Source organism: Sphaerodactylus townsendi, linkage group LG08 (assembly GCF_021028975.2).
Source record: "Sphaerodactylus townsendi isolate TG3544 linkage group LG08, MPM_Stown_v2.3, whole genome shotgun sequence".
NCBI lineage: Eukaryota > Metazoa > Chordata > Lepidosauria > Squamata > Sphaerodactylidae > Sphaerodactylus > Sphaerodactylus townsendi.
Window position 1 is genome coordinate 66,278,429 of NC_059432.1, and position 25,766 is coordinate 66,304,194.

Consider the following 25,766-nt stretch of genomic DNA (forward strand, 5'->3'; position numbering starts at 1 on the left):
AGCATAGCAGCCATGATGGGGTGTTTCGGGGGCGGGGGGGAATTCTTGTGGTCACAATTATTATTCACTAGCGGGGCCCAGCCACGCGTTGCTGTGGCAATTGTCCTTCTCATCACAGTCCGCAACCCACACAGATGTCCATGCAGGTCCAATGATCCACAGCATAGCCTTTTGGGGTGGTCAAATGGAATCCCTCTTTCCCTTTTCAATTCACATTGTTATATGGTGGTGCCTTGTGTTTTTAGTATAAGGTAACCCTTTCCATTCCACAACGGAACTGTCCAGAGTGCGAATCCCGCTCTCCATGAGGCTGGTTGACACGCACAGTCCTGGCTTGGGTAAGGCAAGGAGGCTATCCCAGTCAGGCAGCAGAGGCAGGGTGGTGAGGCGCTCAGATCGAGGCCAGCTCCCTGGGTTCTTAAAGGGCCATGTGCAAAAGAAGCAGAGTCAGTAGTATTGGTTCGCCCCCACCCCGTGGATTTTCTTAGAAGAAAAAGGCAAACTCCAGCTCGCTTTTAGTAAAAGAGAGATGTGGCGAATATGGATGAGGAAGTGGGTAAGTGGTGGTTAGATGTGAGGGAGGGCAGAGTGAGGTGTGTGAGGATGAGCTGAATGTGTATTGTGTGGTAATAGTGGGTGAGGCACAGAGAGTGAAAGTTACCTGCGTGTGAGGGGGGGAACCCCACCTGACGTCTCACACAGCAAAGTGTGTATGTGTTTCATTTCCACTTGTATTACCTAACAGTGTTACCTATTTACTGTTTTCACTGCTCATCTCTGCCCATCTGCGTGAACACTCTAAGCTCTCAGGCCACAGAGAGACAGGCTGCACAAGCATTCTAAGGGTGACAGTTAAACACAGCCAGCTTCGTGGCCTGGTGCGCCATGAAAAAGACGTTTTACCTGGCTCAGGTATGGACTTTTGGCGATTTGAATGTCCGATTACCTGCCCGCAACAGGGAGGAATGTCATGTGAAAATTTGGGGGCAATCCGTCCAGCCATTTCGGCGTTAGGGAGTGACTAACAAAGTCACTGTTTGCTTTTTATATATATAATGACGGAATAATAGATCATACATTTTTATAATAGGGAAAGGTGGCAGGGAATTCTTAGTATTATTACAGTACTGTATGGTAGTGGAGAGAAAAGGGGGGTTGCCCAATCAGATCTGTTGTACCAAGTCACCACTAATCTGAGTGCAGGAACAATTGTGCAGCTGGGAAACTGTGCCCACGTTGTGAATCATTTTGTGGCGATTATTTTAGAGGAGGTAAGGTGTGGGTGTTCCAGTGACTGAGAGAGAGAAATGGTTAGTGGTAGCGACAAGAATCCCCAGGGTCAAGGGCTAGCCTGGAAGAAGGTGGAAACCAGGGGTCTCATAGATATCTGGGGGCAACTGTCTACTCAGAGAGCAATGGTAAAAAGCCAATGCAGTATGGGAACTTTTCAAAGGGCGGCCAGGGAGATGGCATCAGGAGGACACCACAGAACAATGGAGGAATACCGCAGGAAAATCAAGACTCTCAAGTACTAGTACAAGAGGGTTGTATCACACAACTCCAGATAGGGGAACAAACCAGCAGATTTCTCCTTCTCCAATGAGCTGCAACAGATCCTGGGGGGGGGGGGGGCAAGCTTGCTTCACTGTCCCAAGAGTGGCAAGAAGCCTCAATCTAAAAGTAGTGGTTGGTCCAACTTCCCAGAACTTGGTCTGCACCCCTGGATCAGAGGAGCTATTCTCCCATAATCTCTCCACCATCAATGAGGAGGACATTCCACCAGCAGCGCCTCAGATTCAGGTAAGGAAGACCATCTCTCCATGTTATTTCAATTATGCATGTTGGGGCTTCACAACACAGAGAGAATGTTGTTCCTTTTATTTTCTCAGGAGAAGGTTCTTCAAACAACTTGTGGGCACGAGGGAGCCATTGAGCCTGATGATGATTCCACGCAGATTAAGGGATGGGCTGATGAAGGGGCACAGGAAGGTATGTTATATTCTCATGTGATGTCACATTAACTACATGAACCTCCATTCCGCTTGGACACATTTATATAGCATATTTGCAAGGGCAGCCAACCTCCTGGTGGAGGCTGGAGATCTCTTGAGATCACAACTGATGTGAGTGTGAACTTTTTGGGTGGGGGTGACATTGGGTCCTTCATTTCTGCATGTTGGGGTGTGTGGTGGTGGTCGATACTCTGGCTGAAGATCCTGCCCCTTTCCAGCTGATGGATCAGCCTCCTTTACACATTGCCCCATGCTGTGGGGGGGGGGGGTTGCGGGGGGGGGGGAAGGAAATCAGTTGCTGGATATGCTGGTGTTAAATCAAACAAGCTCACCTGTGCAGGAAAAATCACATACACATTGTGGAATAATATGGGCAGGTTTGCTGAATGCCAAGTGGGGGCTGGGGAACCCCTGAGAGAACAACTCTTCAGAACCACAATTGACACCTGTGGGAGGGGGTGTCTGTAAAGAGTTCCCTTCATTCCAGCTTGGTGTTGGTGTTGCTGGGGTGGGGTGAGTGAAGCAGATGCTTGATACTCTGGGTTTCAATCCAGCATCTGTCCAGGTGCTGAAACAGCCCTTTGGACACATTGTCCAATGATTTGGCCAAGGTTGCCTACCTCTTGGTGGAAGGTCCAGACGTCCTGGGGTCACAATTGATTCCAGTGTGAACTATTTGTGTGGAGTTGGCCTGTGGAGCCCCCACTCTGCACATGGGGGTGGAGGGAAAGAAAAATTAGTTCACAGATGCTGTGGTTTCCAATCAAATTTGCTCACCTGTATAGGAAAAGCCTTTTTCACACATTGAACCATCCTTCTGTTTATTCATGTGGGTTTTTTCCATATGCTTACTTTGTTGGGGGGCACATCAAATGTTGAGGGAGGGGACCAGGGAGAACAGGAAGAGGGCAACAGAACACCCATGCAAGAAGGACAGCCTAGTGATTAGCACCTCCACAGTGTTGTATTGTCCCTGTGAGCCTTTGCCTCTCTGTCAAGGGTGATTTGACCTTCCCACTCTGGGCTCATCATGACAGCATTGATGAACCTTCTAGTGTAAACTGATGGATCTTGCAAACCTGCCTGTTCTGAGGTCACTTTCAAACTTGAGTGACATGCCCCGCATTGCTTCATGAAACCAGTATTAACAAAACCATGGAATATCACCAGAGGCAGTATAGAGACCAACACCACACACCAAGGTTTCTTTTGGCAATGATTATGGTGATCACTTTGTGTCCTCACCTGGTGGGGTCATTTCACTATCCAATCTGCAGCCATACTTCCAACTGCATTTTCCAGGTCACATTGCACAGTTATTTAGCCAGGAATGTCGTGGGTCAAAGCAAGGCTCGCAACATCCACAGATATAGAGCAAATGTTCTCTCTTTATCCAAACTGTTATGTCCACATGCACTGTGATCTCTTATACATTTTTTCCTAATACAGGGCAACCAGCTAACCCAAACCCAAACCCTAGGAAAAATCTCCTGAGCACAGGCTGATTGTTGGTCACAATCGAAGCAGGCAGGACAACCTACTCACTGATGTCGCCAGGGACCTTTTGCAGCAATCTGCAGCAGAGATGGGGAGATTTCAGCAACTCCAAGCACAAATACTACTGGAGGACAGAAGAAGGCACGAGGAGACCTTGGCAGAAGAGAATCACAGGCATGATGCCACACTCCATCATGCCAGTGAGCAAGGGAGTCTGCACAGACAGCCAATCTGAGAGGAGGGGAGACTCCACAGAGAAAAATTTGAGAGAGCAATGGAATAGAGCCATGGCCTGATGTCAGAAGCTATGGAGGCCTTAAAAACCCTAACAAGAATTATGGTCCAGAAGCTGTCACAGCAGACCACACAACAATAGTACCCTGTCGCTAACCCTGTCCCTTCTGGACAACCAACCTCCTGTCTCCCTCACTACATCCCCCCACCCCAATCTGACCAGCCAGGGAAGACACAATCAGGCTCTCCCACAGCAGACATTTCTTGCCCCGACATGTCTCCTCTCTCGGTGCACCGCAAAGAGGGAAGCATATTGGGACAAGATTTCTTGCCCTGGCACACTTCCAATCCCACTGCGTGCCACAGCACTTCTGGGTAATTGGCCAAAATGTCTCAAGTGTTCCTATTTTACAATTTTTTTGAATTTTTCAAGGAGGTTGGATACTCTCCCTTGCTCTTGGAAAGGCAAAATCTTTCACACCTTTGTATGTACTGTTCCTCACCTGGATCTGAAGTTTGGTGAAAATCCATTTTAAAACTTGTCCAAATTATGAGGTGTGCCCCACAATTAGGAAACCATCATTATCATATGTTTTTCATATAGGACTTGATGCAACAAATACTCAAGTTTAAGTTGCTCATTTTGAAATGTCACTCAAATCGCTGAAGAAATAACATTGTTCTGAACTCTGTGAGGCTTCTTCTTTTTCACACACACAAAAAATCTAACATTTCTTATCTTGCTAATCACAATCTTGATACAAATGACACAAATGGCAAATGATACAAATTCATTTTTCTTTTGTAGGATTCCCACAACCTGTCACTGTGTGCCATCACATCCCTTCAGAATTGATAAGTATGTTAAAGATACCTCTTGAGAAGAACACCAAAATTTGACATTTGCATCTGTCAGCAGTGATCCTCAGTGTGCTAGCCAGTGGTGCCATGGCAACCTCCAATATGTGTCCTGGCATCTGCTTGCTTCTTGAGTCTTGGGAATAAAGTGGTCTTGAATAGAACGGGGGGAGGAAGAGAGCAATGGGTCACTCCCTTCAAATTGACTGACAAGCAAAGTACTGAGCTCATCCCAGGTAGGGCATGTCACAGCTGTGTACCCTCAGCATTCCTATATACACAAACTTTTTTTATTCTTCTGGACCTGAAAACTTTTCTCTATAGCTGCATAGAAACCAAACCCTTCCTTTTCTTTGGAAACTGCAGCCAAATAATAGGGACAATCATCCTTTAAAAAACACCAACATTTATTTATGGACAATATTTATGGGTAAAAATAATAACAGTTATAATACATTATAAAGAACACAAATAAAACAGTTAATTAACCATGAAGGAGAACTACTAAGAGACCAGGAGGCATTGCCTTGGTATCTGCAAAGGACACCCGTTTGGATGCATCTGTTTTAATTCAGTGTTTGATTTTCAACCCTTCAACATGTTGTAATTTGCCCTGCTCATATGGCCGTCATTTTGTGACTGGCTCTACCCAATGTCAATCAAATTGTAGTGGGAAGGGCTGTCTTAGTGATTCTGGACCCTGAGTGAAATCCTGGATGGAACCCCTTACTGCTCCTCCCTCCTGCTATTTCAATTCAAGCAATGGATGGCCCTCACCCTGTGAGGAAGATGAGAGCCACAGCTGTCACAGAACTCTGGCTGCCCAAGCCTTGAGGCATGATTGGTGGCTACTGTCAACCTAGCCACCTAAACCCTAGACAGGGCAGGATTGATCAGCTGCTGCCACCAAGTTAACTGCCCCTGTTTGTGGGGAGATAGGGCGATGGGTAGTCATCTCCTCAGGTGAGGTCTGGGACGGCTCACCTATTACTGATTAGTTAAAATAGTTCCTATGTGGTGGCATCCACTACCCTTTCTCAAAATTCCAGGCACAGGATTGGGGACCCAATTTGTGTTGAAATTTGATAGCATAAGCTGAATAGGGAAATGGCTGTTTTTGTTTGTTGTATTCTACAATTTTTATTGTATATTTTCAATAATATGCACTTGAGATTGAACGTTAATAAATTTCATACTTGAAATATTTTTGGCTGTCCCATGCATTAGATACTTTTCTGTGTGGTGCCCACTAAATTAAGGATCTGTCATTTAATCTATGCTAAACATTTGAATCTCGCCTGTGACTTCTGAAATAAAACCTTATTACATTATTTTAGAGAATTACTAAAAAAATGCTGATTTTAGTTATAAAGTAGTTCCTTGTATGTATGCTAGTGTAGATTTACTGGGAAACTAGTGATGCTTTTGAAGTTGGAGATATAAACATGAAGGGGGAAATATCTTTAAATGTACACAAATGAAAGACACTTTGTGTCTTACCCTGTAAGTGAAATGACTTTCTTTGCTTCATTCATTATGTCCTTTCAGAATAGTTTTCTGAACAAGGGAGAGAGTTCCCAGATGATTCCCATCTGTAGGCTCTTTATTCAGTATTAATATTCAGTGAATTTCACACACAACTACTGCTAATCTTTAAAGTTATGATTTCACATTTTTTTGTACTTTATTTTTCATCTGTGAAGACTGCTCTGTATAAATGATGGTATTGGGGAGGGAACTGTTGTTGTTTACTAGCACTCAGTGTAGACAAGAGCAGGGCTCTGATTTATCTGAGAAACAAGATAATGGCTGTTTAATGATTCTCTGCTTGATGGTGTTCCCCTGGAAACATGATGTCCCAAGCCTTTCAGAACCTTTGAGAATGAATTTCCGCTGGCAGGCATTTTTCTTCTGCTCCATACATAAGAAAGCTCTCTCCAAGTCTCCTTAAGAGTCTTGTAAAAAAATTGTAAACTTGTAAGACTATAAGTGGGGACTTGCAAGAAACTTACTGGAGCAGCTATCCCATTCTTTTGCTTTCTCCCCTCTCCCCACATTTCTCTCTGTCTCTCATTTTTTCTCCCCCCTGCCACCCTTCTCTTACATTCACTGTCCTCCATGCCTGCCACTTTCTCTTTCTGCCCCCCACTCCATCACACTCTTTCTGCCCCCCATTGTTACCCAAAGTAGGAAGTCTGCACTTTTGGTTGGGGACATTAGCTGGAGACAAACAGCAAGAAGAAGTAACTGTGATTGATAACCTATGTCCTGGGTGAAAACTGTCAAATGAGCAGACAGTTGTATAATTAAAATACGTTTCATTAAATAATAAAAATAGTAAAAGAAGAAATATATTTTAAGCAAAGAACATTTGCACACAAGTGCTGATTAAGATCAAAGAGAGGAAGTTGCATAGGGTTTCAGGGAGGGTTGATACCAGTCTTGAAGTCCGACTGCTAACACCATCACCCTCCCAGCCAAGAACTCAACACTGACTAGGCAAATTGTGTGTGCGTGCTGGGGGGGGGGGTACAGTTTGGGGAGGATGTGATGTCACTTTGGAGTGATGCTAAAGGAATAGCTCTCTAATTTCTATGGTAAAGAATAAAGAGACTTGGAAACATTCCTAGCACATCATTATGGAGGACATTTTTTCCTCCCATTCCTCAGTTTGTTGGCTGAAGGAAACTGGGGCTGGGAATTCACCACTATAGATGACTATGGCCCTTTCCGCATGGGCGGAATATGGCGGCCTGGGGACGGCAAAAACGCCGTCTCCAGGCCGCCATTAGCACAGGGGGCGCCGCTGCAGCGCAGCCGCGCCACCCTCGCGCCGCCCGACTGGCGCCAAGCCAACGTTTCTAGAGTGCGCTGGGAAGTGCACTTTCTTGGAAACGCTGGCTGGAAGCTGCTGCCGTGCGAACGGCAGCGGCTTCCAGGCCTTCCCTAACTCCCTCCTTCGATTTCACCTGCTGCTCCGGCCCTCCAGGCGTCGCCCGGTGTCTGGGACATGCCCCCCCCCCTGCTCTCCACGGTATTACATTACGGAAGCAGGCGCTAGCGCAGGGTAGGGGAGGCGTGTCGCCAGGCCCTCGGGCTGATGCGCCCGTAGGGCCGAGGAAACGCAGGTAGAGATCCACCGGGCGACGGCAACTCCAGCGGCGCCATCTTCCCTTGGTTTCCTTTCTGGGACCGTCCCATGCGGACCCGTGTCCCGGCATAGCAGTCGGGTTGGCGTCAGTAACGCCGACCCAAGCCCTTCCGCCTCCGTGCGGAAAGGGCCTATGTTTTTCATCTATTCCATAATTCAGAACAAAAGTCATAGTTCAAGGGGATGATAGCTCTCCATTTAGCTGGATTGAGCCCTAAAAGTAATTCCTGATTCACTGGTCAGTGCAATTTGACATTTTCATTTGCTTAAAGTCCTTTTGCCAGTTTCTTTCTCAGTTACTTTGGCAGTGTTTAAATGCCATCTTGTTTTAATGAATGACACAGCATGTGAAAAGATGCAGGGCAGTATGTAGTTACGTTTCACTTGCCATTTTTTTCTTCTGCTTTTGTGTTTTCTATTCATTATTCCAGAGTCAATGTGATAAATTCACTGTCAGCATACAGTCTTTTCTACTCTAGCAAAGGTGATCTATGTAAAAATTAATACCTGGGGAGGGGATCTTCTCTCTTTTAACCGTCCCCTCCTTCAAAGAGCTAAGGGCAGAACGTATGGATTAGTTCTCCCAAATTTTAATACTCATACGTGTTACAAAGTCCTTGCATTTGTTGAACAGTGACATGAGGACTTTGAATTAAATATTTAATGGGGATTTCATTCCTCCCAAACACGTAAGTGCCTCTTTCTCCTTTTCTGGGGAACACATAATTTTCATTGAAAGTCTGATTCAAAATAAATAAAAAGATTTTGTAACTTGTAAAGTGCCTGACTAGTCACTAAATGAGTTTCATATCTCATCCAGGGGGTTTGAGCCTGGATGGATGTCCCTGTTTTAGACATGAACTGCCTTTACATTGGTTATGGTACCCAGGTTTTGACTATGCCATATATGTGGCATTTGGAACAACAATTCCATATTCTACATCACTTTAGATATGAATTTGAAAATGTTGAACAGCCATATTGTGGGGGGGAACCTTATGCATCCCAAAATGCTGCCTTGCATCCAGGGAGATAAGGTAGGATAGACATGTGGCAATCAAATTACATAAATAAATGTATTCTGCCTACTCTCGCATTTAAAAATACTTGGACCAGAACCAGCATGTATAGTTTGGTATTCTCTTGCTTGTTAAAAAAAATCAGAATGGTTTTTCTGTTCTTCACCTGTTTGAATGATGAGGTGATTAACCAGTTCCATGTCCCCTGTGGTGCACCACAGATGATGTCAACCATTTTACTTGTTGATTTTATTTACGACACCAGGCACACAAGGGAAGCTAACAGATTAAAAACTTAGATTAAATACATCTTAAAAACCATTTTAAATCAAACAAAAACACATCTTCCAACAATCAAAAGTAAGTTAAATGACAATTTAAAAAAAGACAAGAATGAAGGATCACTCAAGAAAAACCAGACAAAACAAAAAAAAAAAGTCTTTACCCATAGGTGGAAGACAATTACAGAAGGAAGAGCGTTCTAGAATTTTGGTGCCATGCCCAAAATATCCTATCTCAGGTTGCCACCCATCTAATCTCAGAAGGCAGGGTCATATGAAGCAGGACTGTATCGGTGGGTAGGTTCAGAAGGTCGTCCTTCAGGTATGCTGATCCTAAGCCATGCAGGGCTTTAAAGGTCAACACCAGCCCTTTGAATTATTAACATTTGTTTACTGACCAATTAATGTTAGAGACTAGGGCCGTTTCCGCACGGCCCATAAACGACGGCCTGGGGGCGGTAAAAACGCCGCCCACAGACCTGAATGCGCTTCCCTCCCCCCAGGGCGGCATCAGGCCGCCCTAAACAACAACCCTTTAAAGGGTTGTTGTTGGGGAGGAAGCGTTTTCTTCGGGCGGCGATAGGTGCTTAACCACGCCGCCCGGGAAGACGCCGCCGCCCTCGTTCTACTCACGATGTCCTGCCATTAGCCTGCTGGCCGTCGGAGCCCCGCCCACACTGTCCTCCGACCTCCAGGGGTCAGAAGGCAGCATGGGCGGGGCTCTGACGGCCAGCAGGCGACGACAAGGACATCGTAAGTAGAACGGAGGAGGGCGAAGAGGCGGCTCCATGTGGAGCCGCCTCTCCTGCGGCGGCCTCCGCTTGGCCTGCTCGCACGCTTGCTATTTTAATTCAAAAGTACCTCATTCATATTAATAATAGCCCAATGTTACTATTCCATCTACATACAGAGAGTAGAACTGAATGTCAGTTTGCTAGAGACACAAGGCCACCAGGGGGCACAGTTCCAATAGGCCTGCTTGGGTCCAGGCATCTTACTTTGTCATAGGATTACCCTAGCAGAGAAGGAGACACAAGGAGGCATTAGTCTAAAGAACATTCTTCTTGTATCTTCAGCGTCTTATTTGTTACATCAAATAAAAGGTTGGATGATATCTACATTTTCTCCTGATGGAAGCCACTTCTGCCAGCAGAGGAAGAGGGAGTGATTTTCACTGATTCCTCTTTCCTACTGGAGAACCCCCCCCCCCCCCGATGTGGCTCCTGGGATGAGGGACCATTAATGCCTAAGGGCAGGATTTCAGGAACAGCAGATTGGATGTCATTTTATTTTATTAGACTCATACCCTCCCCTCCCTGACCAAGGCTGAGCTCAGAACAGCTAGCAAGACAAAAAAAATCAACAGTTAAAATATAAAAATATAAAAATTGATTTAGAACCCCATCAAACAAGATCTCCTATTTGGCACTACAATTATTGAGTTCAAATTCTAGTTCTCAGCCAGGAGGGAGGAACATAAAGTAAATCCAGAAACCAAAACACAATCAAATATGGAATCAAATAATGCCATATGAAAGATAAAAGTAGGGTCGGAATAGGGAGGTCAGCCATAGTTGCCTCAACTGTAGGGCTGGCAGAATATCTCCATTTTACAAGCCCTGCAGAATTAAAGAGGAGGCTGGGAAGTTTCACTCTGTGCATGCTCATGTGCAGTGTAGCACAGGATTCAAGACAAAGTATTTATTTCTAACTACCCTAATTTCCAAATCCACCCAGTGGCTTTGTGGCTACTCAGGGATTTTAATTCAACTCTAAATGCCAAAGTGACGTGAGGCACCATGCCACATTTAAAATAGGTTGGGTGGAAAAACTTTAACAATAAAAGGACTATATTGGTACGGTGTTTTAGACTGTAGCTTCCTCCTTAGCTTCTCGTGAATTTTCAGTTGCTTTGACTATCTGACAATTTTTGTTACAGAAGAAATCTCTGAATGCAGCTGCTCCCATTTATCACTGCCAAGAAGTGACTTGTCATACAGTATGAAAAGTCAAATGTGGAAGGGGAAACATTCTTACAATCCAAAGTAGCAATGGGGTAGAAGGCTGCTGGATTTTTTTTTTTTTTGGTTTGTTTGAGGGTCGGAATAAGATTGGGCCTCCCTAAGATATCATGCCCAGAGATACATAAAAATATAAATTTTAACATAAAAATAAAAGTACTGCTTGAATCTGCTCCTTTCTCAAGCCATTCCTGAATTCGGAGCATCCAGACTCCTGATAAAAACCTTCCGTTCCTTTACAGTCTAAATTAAAAAAGAACCAGTGGCAACCCAGCAAGTTTTTAAAAGCGCTTCACATAATTAACTTTGTCATTCTTACAACAGTTCTGCAAATTTCATAAGTAAGTAAGTAAGTAAGTAAGTAAGTAAGTAAGTAAGTAAGTAAGTAAGTAAGTAAGTAAGTAAGTAAGGTGGGACAGCTATTATCATCCCAATATTGCAAATTCAGGGACTGATGCTAAGAAAATAGTTCTTGTTCCTGAATGGGGATGGGAAATGGAGACTAGAGCCCCCCTAAGATTGACCAAAGGAAAAGAGGCTAAGTTCCTAACCCTAACCCAGGATGATCAGGCCAACAGACTGTGGTTGTGATCAAGGCTGTTTGAAAAGCGGGGGCAGTGGGAGAGGTACAGCTGGCCTGGTTCTCTAGGGCTCATTCCGCACATGCAGAATAATGCACTTTCAAACTGCTTTCAGTGTTCTTTAAAGCTGTGCAGAATAGCAAAATCCACTTGCAAACAGTTGTGAAAGTGGTTTGAAAACGCATTATTTTGCGTGTGCGGAAGGGGCCTAGGTTTCAGCCATCTTCAGCAGAGCCTTGTTTTCTGTGCTGGGGAGGACAGCTTAGTAGTAGGGGGTGGGGAGAGGCATTCAGCTACAATGAGGAGTGCTAATGTGTGGAGGGGGAGCAGAGAGAAATCAACACAGTTGAGGTTGAGAGGGCAAAGAAGAGACATGAACACATGAACCCCCAATTCTTCCACCATTGTATGTTATTTGTGAGTTGTGCCTATTCTTTTCAGTACAGTTAAGAAGATCCCTTCTGAAATTACACTAGGCAGAATTACATTTGTCAATTAAAGTAAATGGACTAAGAAGGGTATAGCTTTGCTTAGAACTGAATTTGACCCATATGCACAGTCCAAACTCATCTTTAGAAATAGAGGAGATTTATAATCAAACTGCACAATGCTATGCATGTTTATTCAGGGCTATCTTTGTGCAATTAGGAACTACCAAAAAGAGCAGAAAAAATATTTTGTGCCACTGCTTGTAATGGGCTATTGCAGATGTTTGCCTGAATTTGTGAAAATGAGGAGCAACAATGTGAGTGCTTTAGTTTGCCCACCTGAAGTCTGGCCACACTAACCCAGGACCAGTCTCAAATGTAGCATAGTTGACCAAGGTCAGGTGATTGAATGGGTGGTGGTGGCTGAACTCCATGGTTTTCTGTATGAAATATACTAGGTCCTTTGCATTCTGGCTTCAAGTGTGCATATTGGACTGAAATAGCCCTGGAGAGCCTGGGAGTGTAGGCTTTGGGGAGAGAGACCTCATGTGGTATAATATTATAGAGCTCACCATCCAAAACAGTCATTTTCTCCAGGGGAACTGATATCTGCAGTGTAGAAATAATTTTTAATACCAGGGGATTTCCAGGCCCCACCTGTATGGAGGAGTGTGGCCCTATTGATCCTCCTAGATCTCTCAACAACAGTTGGTACATCAATCGTGATGTCTTTCTGGATTTCTTTTCAAAGTTCGGATTGCAAGACACTGTATTATGGTGGTTTCAGTCCTACCTCAGGGATCAGTCTCAGAAGGTAGTGCTTGGTGAATGCTTCCCCTTGATCTTTACCTTATGAAATTCTGCTGGGTTCCATCTTATCAGTCATGCCCTTTAACATCTGGGAAAGGTCATCTGGAGATTTGGGCTGGGTTGTTACCAATATGGGGATAATCCATCACCTTTGTTTTACATTTCTAGGTGATCCTGGTGAATCTGTAGAAACCATGAACCCAACCTCCAGGTGGTAGTTTTGGGATGGATGAGGGCTAATAAACTGAAGTTTAAACACAACACGACAGAAGGACTATTGGTTAGAGGAAGGACTAACCTGGGATTTTAGGTGTCTCTATCTCTGAAGGGGTTGCTGCACTCACTCTGAAGGAGCAGATTTGTATCTTGTGTACAACTGGATAAACAGGTGCTGGCAATGTCAAAGGAGCCTTTGACAACCTTCAGTTGGTAAACCAGCTACAGCCTTCCTATGTTGAAAAGTTCTGGCCACTGTAGTGCATATTCTGGTTACATCTAGATTCGATAAGAAGGAGAAGGAGAAGGAGAGTTGGATTTATATCCCTCCTTTCTCTCCTGCAAGGAGATTCAAAGGGGCTGACAAACTCCTTTCCCTTCCCCCCTCACAACAAACACCCTGTGAGGTAGGTGGGGCTGAGAGAGCTCAGAAGAACTGTGATGAGCCCAAGGTCACCCAGCTGTCATGTGTGGGAGTGCACAGGCTAATCTGAATCCCCCAGATAAGCCTCCACAACTCAAGCAGCAGAGCGGGGAATCAAACTGCTTCCTCTAGATTAGAATGCACCTGCTCTTAACCACTATGCCACAGTGGGCTGTATGTGGGGTGCACAGGCTAATCTGAATCCCCCAGATAAGCCTCCACAACTCAAGCAGTAGAGCGGGGAATCAAACTGCTTCCTCTAGATTAGAATGCACCTGCTCTTAACCACTACGCCACAGTGGGCTGTATGTGGGGTGCCCCTGAAATGTATTTCAGAAGCTTCAATAGGTACAAAAAACCTGCAGGTGGAATATTGACTGGAGTAGATCATACAGATCACATTACTCTTGGTCCTTCTACACTGGCTCCCAATTTGTTGCCAGTCCCATTTCAAGGTGATGGCTTTAACCTTTAAAGCTCCATACAGTTTGGGACCTGCAATGTTAAGGACCACCTGCTCCTGGATGAACCTGCCTGACCAGTCTGGTTCTTCCAGTACTTCCACTTTCTGAGGCTAAATGGGTAGAAATGGGTCTTCTCAGTCAGGGCACCAAAATGATGGAATTGCTTCCCAGGAATATTGGTCAGTCAGGAATATTCCCCCCTGTGATATTTGTCAGTTATCACTATCTTCTGACAGTGGGTAAAGACTTTTTTGTTTTTTCTGATATTCTCTCAGTGATCCTTCCTTCCTGCATTACGTTTTAATAGGCTATATTTTGTCTTATATGTGTATTTTTGGCTCTGTTTTTTTGGTTTTGTTTATTATGCCGTTTCAGTCATTAGCAGCCTTGGGGCCTGATTGGTAGAAAGGCAGGCCTTCATCACAGATTCCAAGTAATGTTTACTGAACTTGTCTGCATACTATCCTGAGCCAAGCTTCGTTTTCCAGATTGTGGTTGCTGGGCATTCCTGCATTCTCAGTGGGTGGGTTGCTCCATCTTTCTGGATATTCACCGATGTCCAATTGAGATAGTGTTCAGAAACAAGGTAACATTTTTTCAAGTCAAGTAGGTTTTTAGAAACGTAGATGTAGATGTTTTAGGATATTTCTTTTTTACTTTCTGTGTTTTACAATGGCTGTTCCTTGTCCTGAGCGGAATGTGGGGAGAAATGAAAGGAAGAGTTAAATACCCATTCATTGAGGTTGCTCTTGGCAAAAGCAAAATTGAGATGGGAGGGGCAGAGGGAGGATGGGATATAAATGACCATGTACTTTCCCTTTCAGCCTCATTGGCTAACGGCTCCTTGGATGAGCTCACCAATGGTCCTTCTTATTTTACATTTAGCAAACACAATGCTGCTGTTCCGAGCATGCTCAGTAGAAGTGCTCTGGGGCCAGCAAACTGTGAACAAACCTGTTTGCACTGTACAGCCAGTGCAGATAAGCCCTAATTGTTATGCAACTCCTTAGCATAAGCTCCTGGCATGGCTCATATGATTCTCTTTTGCTAAGACTGTCCAAAATAGCAACAAGAAAGCATGTAACTAAAGACACAGCAGGGGTGTAGGAATTCACACAGGCCTTGGACATTCTAAAGATTGAACAGCTCCTTATTCCTCATTCCAAAAATGCTAAGCATAATGTATTTTCTCCGGAGCTTCTTCAAGGTAAGAAGTTTTAAAACTTATTCTAAGTATGTGTCAAGGAGGAAACTAAGGCAGAAACTTGATTTCTAGGGAGCGGAGCTAAACGTGCTGCTTGTGTAAACTGCGTTCAGGATTAAAACTTCACGATCTGGAAACAGACTATCAGCTATGTTGCACAATAATGCTAAGTTACAGGGTGTTTTATTTTAGGCAAATCAATTCTTTTGTAATTAAAAAAAATAACTTTCTGGCTCCAGAGTGACTCCAGAGAATAGCTGGCAGAACATTTTATCAGATGTAATGATTCATTCTGTTGCTCAATCCATTGCTTTTAAATGTTCTCTCCTGTATTTTAACTAACCCTCAGAACAAAGATATGCGTGCAGAACTCTGCTTTGTACATTCTTTTGAAATATCTTTGAGTCACCAGGAGTTCAGCAATCTGTAACTGAGCATGTTAGAATTTTATCAAGGGTGTTTAATTTCTACTACTTTCCTTCCCATCGTGTTCATCTGTATAACCCAGATTTTCAAAATTCTGCTAACCAGATATTTCCTTCTAAGGTTAAGGGGGAGAAATGCGACTTGTGGAGAAACTGCGTGTATACAATGCACTGACATGCCCTGTGCTGTTATATTACCGTTTGCCGATGATGTAAAAGACATCTGAGAAGCAAATCCCATAGGATTCAGTGAAACAGACTTTTTTAGTGTGTGTGTGTGTAGTTTTAATTCCCAGTATGAAATTTCCTCCACAAAGAATAATTCTCACTACTTTGAAAAAACAGTTTCAGTTGTGGTGTAAAAGAAGCATTAATATGGGATTCTGTAAAATTGCTGCAAATTGATTTCTAACAAGCTGTATTGGAATCTAGCCATGATGTGAATACAAACCTTAATGCAGAATTAAAGTGTTTCCCCTGTTTTACTTTATCTCCTTCCCATTTTACTCAATTGTGTTGCCACAGTAGAAGGCTGAAACAATTATTGAGACAGGCTTTCTGGGATAAGAAATGGCAATATTTTGCCACTTGGCTCTAGTTGAGAAGCAGAATAGAACCCAGGTAGCACTGAGAAGTGGACTGAGAAGCTGAATACAAAAGGCTTTGTATTGGTTAGAGTGGATTACCCCCTCCAACTCTGATCTCCCCAGATAAGCATTTATCCTTGGACTGAGATGGAATACAATATGATTGGTCTAAGGGCACTTTCACACATGTATAGCACACCTGCCCTGGAAATACTCATCACTGTGCTCTGCTATAGCAATAATTTGCAACTGGACTTACCCATACATGGAAATTTAGTAGCAAATTCATGAAGATGCAATATCCAGTGATGAGGATGAACTGCTGTTGGGAAGGGGCTATGGCTCAGCAGAATAGCCTGTGCTTAGCCTACTGAAGGTCCCTGGTTCAATCCCTGGCATTTCCAGTTTTAAAAGGACCAGGCAGTAGATGATGTAAAAGACATCTGATTGAGACTCTGGGCAGCAACTGCTAGTCGGAGCAGATAAAACTGACCTTGCTGGACTGATAGTCTGATTCAGCAGAAGGAAACTTAATGCATGTTTGTGTGTGGTTTCTTGCTGCAGAAGGGAAATGTAACCAATTTCTGATTATTCTAACTATATGATATACATTTGTTGCATTCATGGTGCACATCATGATTTTCTTATGTGCAAATATTTCCGATGCACACCTGAAAGAAGCATGAAATGGTCTTTTAAGGAGTGAAAAAATAATGGAAATTTTCTGCTAGACTAAAAGCTTTTGAATGCACGGAGGGTGGTGCTTAAATGTTTCTAGTTACAGAAATATATTTGATATGCTTTGAGCATCCCAAATGCTCAATCCCAAAGTTCACAAAAGTTAGTCACATGAGGGGAGCACTGGTAAACTTTGTACCTTCTTGTAATGGGAGCTCAGCCACAAGTATGTCAATTTATTCTGCTTTTCAGCAGCACCCATAAAGAGGGTTGCTACTTTTTCATGGTTTCTGTGCCTTTGGTGGCTCTATGGCAGAAAGAAATTTATCAAGTACATCAGATCTTATCATTGCATTTCCATACAAGCAAAAAGCCATTCCTATTGAAATTTTGTCTGATAGGCAGATGCTAAGAGCACAAAACTCTCTATCTGAAAAAGGCCACTTTATCCAGAAACTCTTTAGCCTGACATACTTGCATTTAAATAGTTTAATTAATTAAATGTAAATCCCAGGGACTGAGCCAGTTTTAGATTCCAGTATGTCAAGTTAACTGATTGGTGCCTCAAAGCTTGGGATTCTGTTAAGTTCATTCCCTGTAGCTGAATGAGATACTGCTTGTGGAGTATATTTTTGAACTCAAAATACAACTCAATTATAATTCATTTTATATTCTGAGTATGTTATTCTAGCCCAAAGAAAATAATTTTTTCCAGACCATATTTAGGAGGACAAGAATTTTCTAAAAATATTTTATCTGTTTACCTCCTCCATATATACACAGCAACATATCCTTTAAAAAAACTAGTTTGTTTATAGTAACTTAAACCTCTTTTTACTCCTACACTCAATATTTCATGAACAGCATCATCATCTCAGGGCCCTTTTCCAAGCAGAACCATTGTGAGTAGGGAGGGAAACGTGTGACTGAACACTGGCTGAGGTCAACGCACACCTGTCCCTTGTGATCCTCCCTACTGGCACTATGAGCATCCTCCTCTTACCCCACAGAGCCTTCATCTTTCAGATATGCAGGATACATAACAACACATCCTCCTGCTTCCTATTGTGTTGTACTGTGGAAGGAGCAAATATAGCATCAGGTCACATAGTGCCAGCTGGTAGCATTTAAGTACATGTCACATTTTCTAATGTTTAGTTCACAGAACGATGATGTGAGAAGCGGCTGTAGGTCAAGCCACCCACTAAAAGACAGAACTGCCCTAGTCATTCTCTACAGACCACAGAGAGCAAGTGCATTATAGAGAACAGCTCCAACCACAACAGCCAAGATGCCTGCTAGAGGGAAACCCAACTCTCACCCCACCCTCAGTTTCTACTCCAGTTTGTTTGCCTTGGGAAAAATTCCTTTCCAAGGCCAAGTTACAGCTGCACTAGTCGTGACCCAGGAAATATCTGGTTAGGAGTTCTTGTGGCTTTTTAAAGGGCTTAAATTCTCTCTCTCTCTCTCTGTATATTTGTGTGCATGTGTGTGCGTGTGTGTGTGAGAGAGAGAGAGAGTGAGAGAGTGAGAGTGAGAGAGAGTGTGTTAAATTGGGATCAAAGTGCAAGGTGAAGTTCCTGGGAAAGATTTTTAACCCTTTTCTTTGCATCATTTTCCCAGTGCAGATCATCCCCCCACTATATCTTTTTACCATGAAAAGGTAAACATGCAGGCACCCCCTTCTTGTGCATGAAACAAACTCTGATACAACTCCAAAGCATAGGAGTAGTGTTTAACCTCCTTCCTGCATTGCAGTTGGTTTGCTGTGGATTTGACTGTATCAACATCAGGCCTTGAGATTTATGCCACAGTTCAAGAGGGGTAGTTTATTTCCCCTATCCCTGTTGAGCTGCTCCTCTCCATTTCCATCATGTGCCCCATCCCCATCTCTGATTGTGCTGTGACCATTTTAATCTCAGGAGCTTCATGGAGTGGCAAGATTCTTCCCTTGTGCCTTCACAATAAAGTGATGACTTGGGCTGCAAAATGCACCTCCCTCTCTCTCCCTGGAGAAAAAGGAGGACTTTTAAATCAGAGAAAGAAGATTGTCAGTGTCAGATTCTTAAAAGGCACAGCTATAAGCATAACTCACTCCCATGGAAGCCTATAAAATTTAATTCTGAATAAACGATTAAGATTATGATGCAAAGTGTTTTGCTAGTGCTGTGGTGTGACAAATACAACAGAGCACTTCCACTCTAGAGCTTGCTGATGCAGGTCTTTTAGGTTGGATTCCTCTTTTTAAAAAACACATTTTTCTTCAGTTCAGGCTGAGTCCAGATGATGGTATTGTAAGTCTGTCTTGTCAATTGTCATTATGATAGTGAGTGGGCCCGTCACTGTTAAGGTCAGCCAATAAGTGGCCCTGGGCTTTGGCAAAAAGAACCTTGAGGTTGTTTGGAAACTCAGGGTGTTAGAAGGTAGGAAATGGAAACCATTTAGAGGGGTTTTTTTACAGTTTGAATTTAGAGGTAGATTGATAAGAGGCAGTGAATGAGGTAGAAAGTTAGGTATTTTTATTTATTTATTTATTTATTTATTTATTCATTCATTCATTCATTCATTCATTCATTCATTCATTCATTCATTCATTCATTCATTCATTCATTCATTCTTTGGATTTTTATACCGCCCCATCCTCGAGGGCTCTGGGCGGTGTACAACACGAAAAACAACATAATCAATTAAAACATTTAAAAGCAGCGAAAACCATAAAACATGTCTAATAAATATAAGTTATAATAAAATAAATAGCGTTCACCAATCCATTACTATAACTCCTACCCCTCCCCCAAAAGGGGGGAGCAGTGGCGTCCGACATTCCAATACTAAAAATTCCCTCCCCCTCCAAAAGGGAGGAATGGCTGGAGCTGGAGCTACCCTATATTGGGCTAGGAGCCTGAAACAGTGGTTTTCTGAGAACCTTAAGCTGAATCAGTGAGTTTTTTTTCTTCTCCTGGAAGCCTGCTTGTACAGCTCATATATTTGCAAATAAAATAATGATTAAAAGGACACATAAGTCTACAGTTGTCTCACATCCAAAAGAAACCATATCTTTCAGTTTTGTTGTTTGGGGAAATAGTTTCAATTGTACCACATTGTAGGAAGAGGGATTATTATTTCCTTGGATAGAAACTGAGGCAAGTTAATCTGAATGGAACAAACAGCAGCAGTATCCTATCAATAATCAAGGTATCCTAACTAGGAGATAAAGGGAACAATCCTGAGGGAGTATCAGGAGTCAGCCGTCTCTTAATCTTAAAAGTAGCCCTAACATCAGCTGCAGAGAACCCAGCTGGAGGTTCTTGGGCAGTTGAGTCTCACAAAGTGAATGAGTTACTAATGAGTTGAACTGTGGAGTGCTAAAATTGCCTTTGTTGGCAGCTTGATAGATAGGGATGGTAGTGGAAATTTGGAAGAAGTGTTAAGGAAGTGGTAAACTTGTCCAAATGGGGAACAGAAGCTGATTAGCTCATGTCTGCAACCACAAGAGGGGAAAACTTTTTCACATGTGCCCTGTGAAGGCAAAAGTACACCGGTACAGGCTTCTGCAGAAGGGATAGGAAGTTCCTAACTGATGGAAGAAAGATCATACTGGGAAACTGTCTGCTTTAGTTTGAGGTCATGCTCAATATAAATGACTGGGATGATGGAGAGACAGTGGAATTACTGTAAGTCAGAATGGAACATCCTTGTTAGTTTTGCAAAACCAACCCTCTAAGAGCCACAGTTATCCAGATATAGGTCATTTATGCACTTGTGGTCTCCTTTTTCATTGAGTGTACATTCTCTTCAGGTTTGATTCTTGGTTGCGCACATGTTTGCCCCTCTTTGGCAGTCACCCCATCTTTAGATCAGAGTATCCCCATGGTTTCCAAAAACTCTGAAATTGTCACTTTTTTCTCCTTTCTCAGGGAAAGCAAAGGAGATCAGCATGCATTTAACTTCCTTCAGGTTTTCTCGTTCCTCCCCACCTTTCCCCGCCCACAGCACAGCAGTTCCTCTCAGTCTTCAAGTCACCATTTCTGAAGGATTAGAAGGGCTTTATTTATTTTCACCCTGATGGTCTACCACTGGAGCAAGAGATCTAGTGAAATCGACCAACTTGACAAAGTGATATGGTCTAGAAGAGTTTGAATTTGTATACTGCCTAACTCTTCTATAAGGAGTCTCAAAGTGGCTTATAAACTCCTTCCTTTCATCTCCCCACAATCTGGGGAATTCATCTCCCCTAATCTGGGGAATTCAGATTAGTTTATGCACTCCATCATGCCAGCTGGGTGACCTTGGGCTAGTCACAGTTCTTCTGAGCTCTCTCAGCCCCACCTACCTCACAGGGTGTTTGTGGTGAGGGGGGAAAGGCAAGGAGTTTGTAGGTCCTTTTGAGTCTCCTTACAGGAGAGGAAGAGGGATATAAATCCAACTCTTCTCCTTCTTCCTCTTCCTCTTCCTCTTCCTCCTCCTCTTCTTCTTCTTCATGTGTAGAAGTGGGAAAACAAATCCAGTTCACCAGTTAAGAGTCCATTGCCCATGTGGAGGAGTGGGGAATCAAACCTGGTTCTCCAGATTCGAGTCTATCACTCTTAATCACTATACCATGCTGGCTGCCTAGCAAACTAGAGCTAGCTAGGCCAAAGACAGACAGACCACCCCCCCCCCCGAAAAACACAAACCCTGGCAGGCAGCCTCCCCAATGGCAATTGCACAGAAATCAAGGGATCTGAACATTCTCATGGATTGGTTCTAATTTTGCTATCATAGCTCACAGAAAGTGGGGTTACAACGCAATGCAATGCAATGGTTGATCAGCCTGACTAAGGATACTCTGCAGGAGGAAAGTCAGTGTGCAAACAAAAAACCACAGGAAAACCCCACTGAAAAGATCTGTTGGCAAGATATACCAAGATGTATGCGAAGCAAGATGGGAGATGCTGGTTAAATGTCACTTAATTGAATTGAATTGAATTGTTTGATAGGAATTTTTTATCTGATCTTCATGAACATGAGCTTAGAAATCTTTTTGTCAAGCAGCAACAGTTATTACAGAAATCCATCAATGTAGCCCCTGGGTAAAGGGAAATGCAGCTGATTGGAAGAATAGCTATTGTTGGGAGTAAGCGCCAAGCTTTATTTTTGAAGGGTGTGCGTTACAGTCTAGACACTTGTAATCTGAATGGGGCGTGTTATAGTCTAGCCCTTATATTTGTGACTGGCTCAAATTTCTTGATTGGAACACACACACAATATAACTGAATTGCAGTGGCAAAAGATTTAGAAGGGAAAAGTTAGGGTTAGCACAAAACGACCACAAAATGAAATGTTGAAGAAGAGACAATGATAAGGATTCCCATCTCCTAGATTTACCCTGTATAAACTTGTTAAATGCAGAGGGGTAGATGTTTTAGTCTGTGGTAGCAAAATAAAACAAAAGTTCAGTATAACAGCACACTTCTTGCTGCTTTTACAAGTCGGTGCTGGTAGTTTCTGCACAGCAGAAAGGACTGGGGATGTTTGGGATGGCCAGAAATATGCCTTTACAAAGGACTTTTGCAGGGTATTTGAGCAGCAAAAGAACCATATGGTTACTGGTACTGAAGTTCAGGTAGCTGAAGAGACAGCAAAGGCAAGAGGGAATTCTTATGCCTTGTCCAGTTCTTGGAGACGAAGCTTAGAAAACTGCATGTTTGAGAAGGAAGTAGGGATAATCCAGGTGAGAGAGAACATTGGAATTCTAAGAGCAATAGATGTCTACTTCAACCTTTGTTACTGAACTGGGACAGTGGCCATGTATAAAAGGTTACTCTTGACTTTTTATTTCAATTGATTACCTACTTACTCATTTCATTCATTGTCTGCCTTTCTCGCCAAAACTTAAGTAGATTTTAATTAGAGGATAGTTTTGTGGGGGAACAGATGCGGGTGATGAAGATTCTGATTATTCATTGTAGGGGGAAAACACACTTTTGTAAAATGTTAGTTGTGGTAGTTTTGATTCTCTCAGTGGGTCCATCATCCGTCGAGAAGCCAGGGACACTTAATGCTTTATTTTTTTAATGATGAGGAAAGCCTTTCTGCATCCTTTGGATGGTTCAGAGCCAGTTTAGGGCAGTATTGCAATTTGTATTCAGAGAGAGATGGATAGAGGATGTGAACTGGGATGTTTTTAGCTGGAGTTAGTAAAAATTTGGGGTGCATCTAGGAAGCAAGAACACTGCTACTAAATGGAAGGTCCTGTCCCCAAACTCTGCCCTCCACATGTTCTACTATCAACTCTGCAGGAATGCCCCACCCAGAGTTGGCAACTCCAGTAGGAGAAACTGGAGCATACAAGCAAGGAGAGAAATCATTGTGTTTGCATGCCACAGCTATAACTTACACATCAAGCTGCTGCTGCATGAAAAGAGGCCTCAATCCTTTTTGCATGCCCCTACTTGAGCACAAAAGGCCCCTCTGTTCACCCTGTCCGGTTTGGCTGTTCCTGTGACAATTGCAATGAAAATACAAGGCCATAGTTGGGAGTGGATGGCAGTGGGTGTGGGTTAGTGTTTCAAGTCTGGGTACTTGGGAATGAGTCCCACTGGACTCAGTTCTGAATCAGCATGTGTAGGATTGCACTGTATAGACCATAGCTGTATCAACATGGGTGCAGAGTCCTATTCCTCTTGACCTTTGAGATGAAGATAATTTAGACAAGTCATGTTTTGTCATAATGATTTTTATTTAATTTTTAAAAACTACATACCACAGCTAAAATAATACACTACATATCTCTTCAGTGAACTAGTTACCCTAACAAGGCATGCATTTCAGTGGTCTTTCAAGCTGGTTCTGAATCCTGCTTTTTAGTGATCATGGGCACAGCCTGCTCAATATCTGGGCATCATTCTCATTGAAGTTCAGACTGCATTGATGCATACTTACTGGAAGAAGATACAAACTCCCTAAATGTAAATACCAAATTTGGGAGAATTCTCAAGGCTAGGTTGCCAACAGACCTGGAGAAAAATGTCCTATAAGAGACGTATTGGCTAATTACCCACAGGGCAGCGGCTGTGTGAGTAATTGGCCAATAAGAAATCTTGTCCCAGTGTGCTTCCTTCCTGGTGCACGCTGGGAATGGAAGCATGTCAGGGCAAAAAATCTTGTCCCAATGTGCTTCCTCCCTGCAGTGAGCCAAGAGAGAAAGCGTGTTGGGCAGAGGGTTAGCGGGAGCAGGGGGTCTGTGTGTGTGTGCTGTGCACCGGGCATGAGCTGGTGGGGGTGGAAAATCGCCCCCGGCAGAAAGCTGTTTTCAGCCAGCAGAAAAAGGTGTGTGTGTGTGTGGGGGGGGGAGCGGGCAAGATTTCTTGTCCCGATGCGCTTCCTCTTGGCCCTCTGTGTTTCTCACTTTTCCCACAGAAAACGAGAGCACTTCCGGCATGACTTTTGCACCAGAGCAGGGCAAGGATGGGGAAGAGCTGGCAGTGGGTAATAAGCCTTAATGTGGTAAAATCAGACTTAAAGCTTTTCATGGCATGGAGCTAGCTAGTGTCAGCTGGTATTTGCTGCAGATTAAACTGATATTAAAGTGGCAGGACCTTTTTTCTCCAGGGAGTTGGCAACTCTAGGTCTAGGCCCAATGTTTGGAAGAAAACATTTAAAAAGGAGAGATAGCATCAAGTGTGGCATAATTAGAGTCCAAAAAAGGTGAGTTTTTTTTAAATCCTTGTATGGAGTACTGCTTTCTAATAGCCTTGGTAAAAATGCAGAGGCTTGCAAGCACTTCTCCAACAGAAGGTGGGAGTGAATGACTGCTCCATAAGTTCTGGTGACTCTGTTTAGTCTCTGAGGGGTGAAAATAGCGGCATTTGCCCTGATAATAGTATTTCATTCAGCAAGCAGCCCTCCAGAGGAGGAAGAAGAACACACCAACAGCAGGCCAGCACATCCTGTAAAGTTTTGAAATGCTAATTCCAAAATATGCAGCTTCCTACGGCACAGGGAACACATTGTTTACCATTATAGACTGTGATTCACTTGTTAGACTAAGAAGTTCAGACTGAACGGCTGCAGTGAGGCAGAGCTGCTGCTTAGGGCCCTTGTATAGTAGTCTGGCATGATTTGTAATCCACCTCCCCTCTCCTAGTGGTCATGGGACACTGGTGGGAAGAGCAGACTGAGGATTGCAGCAACATTATGAAAGGCAAATACTTGCAGAAGAGGAGGGGGATCAGTGCAGTTAACCCTAAGAAAAGAGCCTTTTGGTTGCCAAGGAGACAAGCATGCCAAGAGCTTTTCCTTAGGAACAATAAGACCTACAAGGGGAAGGAATCTTACCAACATGAATACAGTGGTGGTTAACTCAAGGACCACTGGCAAATACTTTCTTTTCTCCAGGCTGGTTAAAAAAAGTCATTTGATGCCCATCAATAACTAATATGCTGGGTGGTTTGAAAGGGGTTGTGACCTGAGAGGCCACTTCTCACTATTGCTCCCTGTTTCTTGTCACCTCTGAATGCTTCTCACTGTTAACTTGCCCCACTCTACCATATCACACAGCCTCACCTCTCAGGAGCTGCAGCAGCCATCAGGAACTTCAGTAGCCAGCATTCCTTTCCTCTCATTCACCAAACATCTTTAAAGAGAGTGCACCCAGCTGCAAACCCCCGATAGGGTTTCCTCAATGGAGTTGTCCTATTGGGCATGCTCATCTTGTTATGTTGTCTTCTGGGATGACAAGCTCAGCTCATCGATGGCACAATGGCAACAACCAGGAGGGTGAAGAGGGCAAGGGCATCATGGTGGAGGTGAAGTGCTGTTCCTCCCCCATCTGCCACCTGAAGTCAGTCAGTCAGTCAGTCCTTCCTTCCTTCCTTCCTTCCTTCCTTCCTTCC

The 25,766-nt window shown here is 43.5% G+C and overlaps 1 protein-coding gene across 1 annotated transcript in view; it reads left to right on the forward strand.

Moving 5' to 3' along the window:
- Positions 1-14,967: 14,967 nt before the first annotated feature.
- The window catches only part of LOC125437562, a 178,156-nt gene continuing 167,357 nt past the window's right edge, over positions 14,968-25,766 (forward strand). The window contains 1 exon segment of the mRNA XM_048505244.1: positions 14,968-15,203. Within this exon segment, the coding sequence (XP_048361201.1) occupies positions 15,165-15,203 (39 nt within the window). The 5' untranslated portion in view covers positions 14,968-15,164.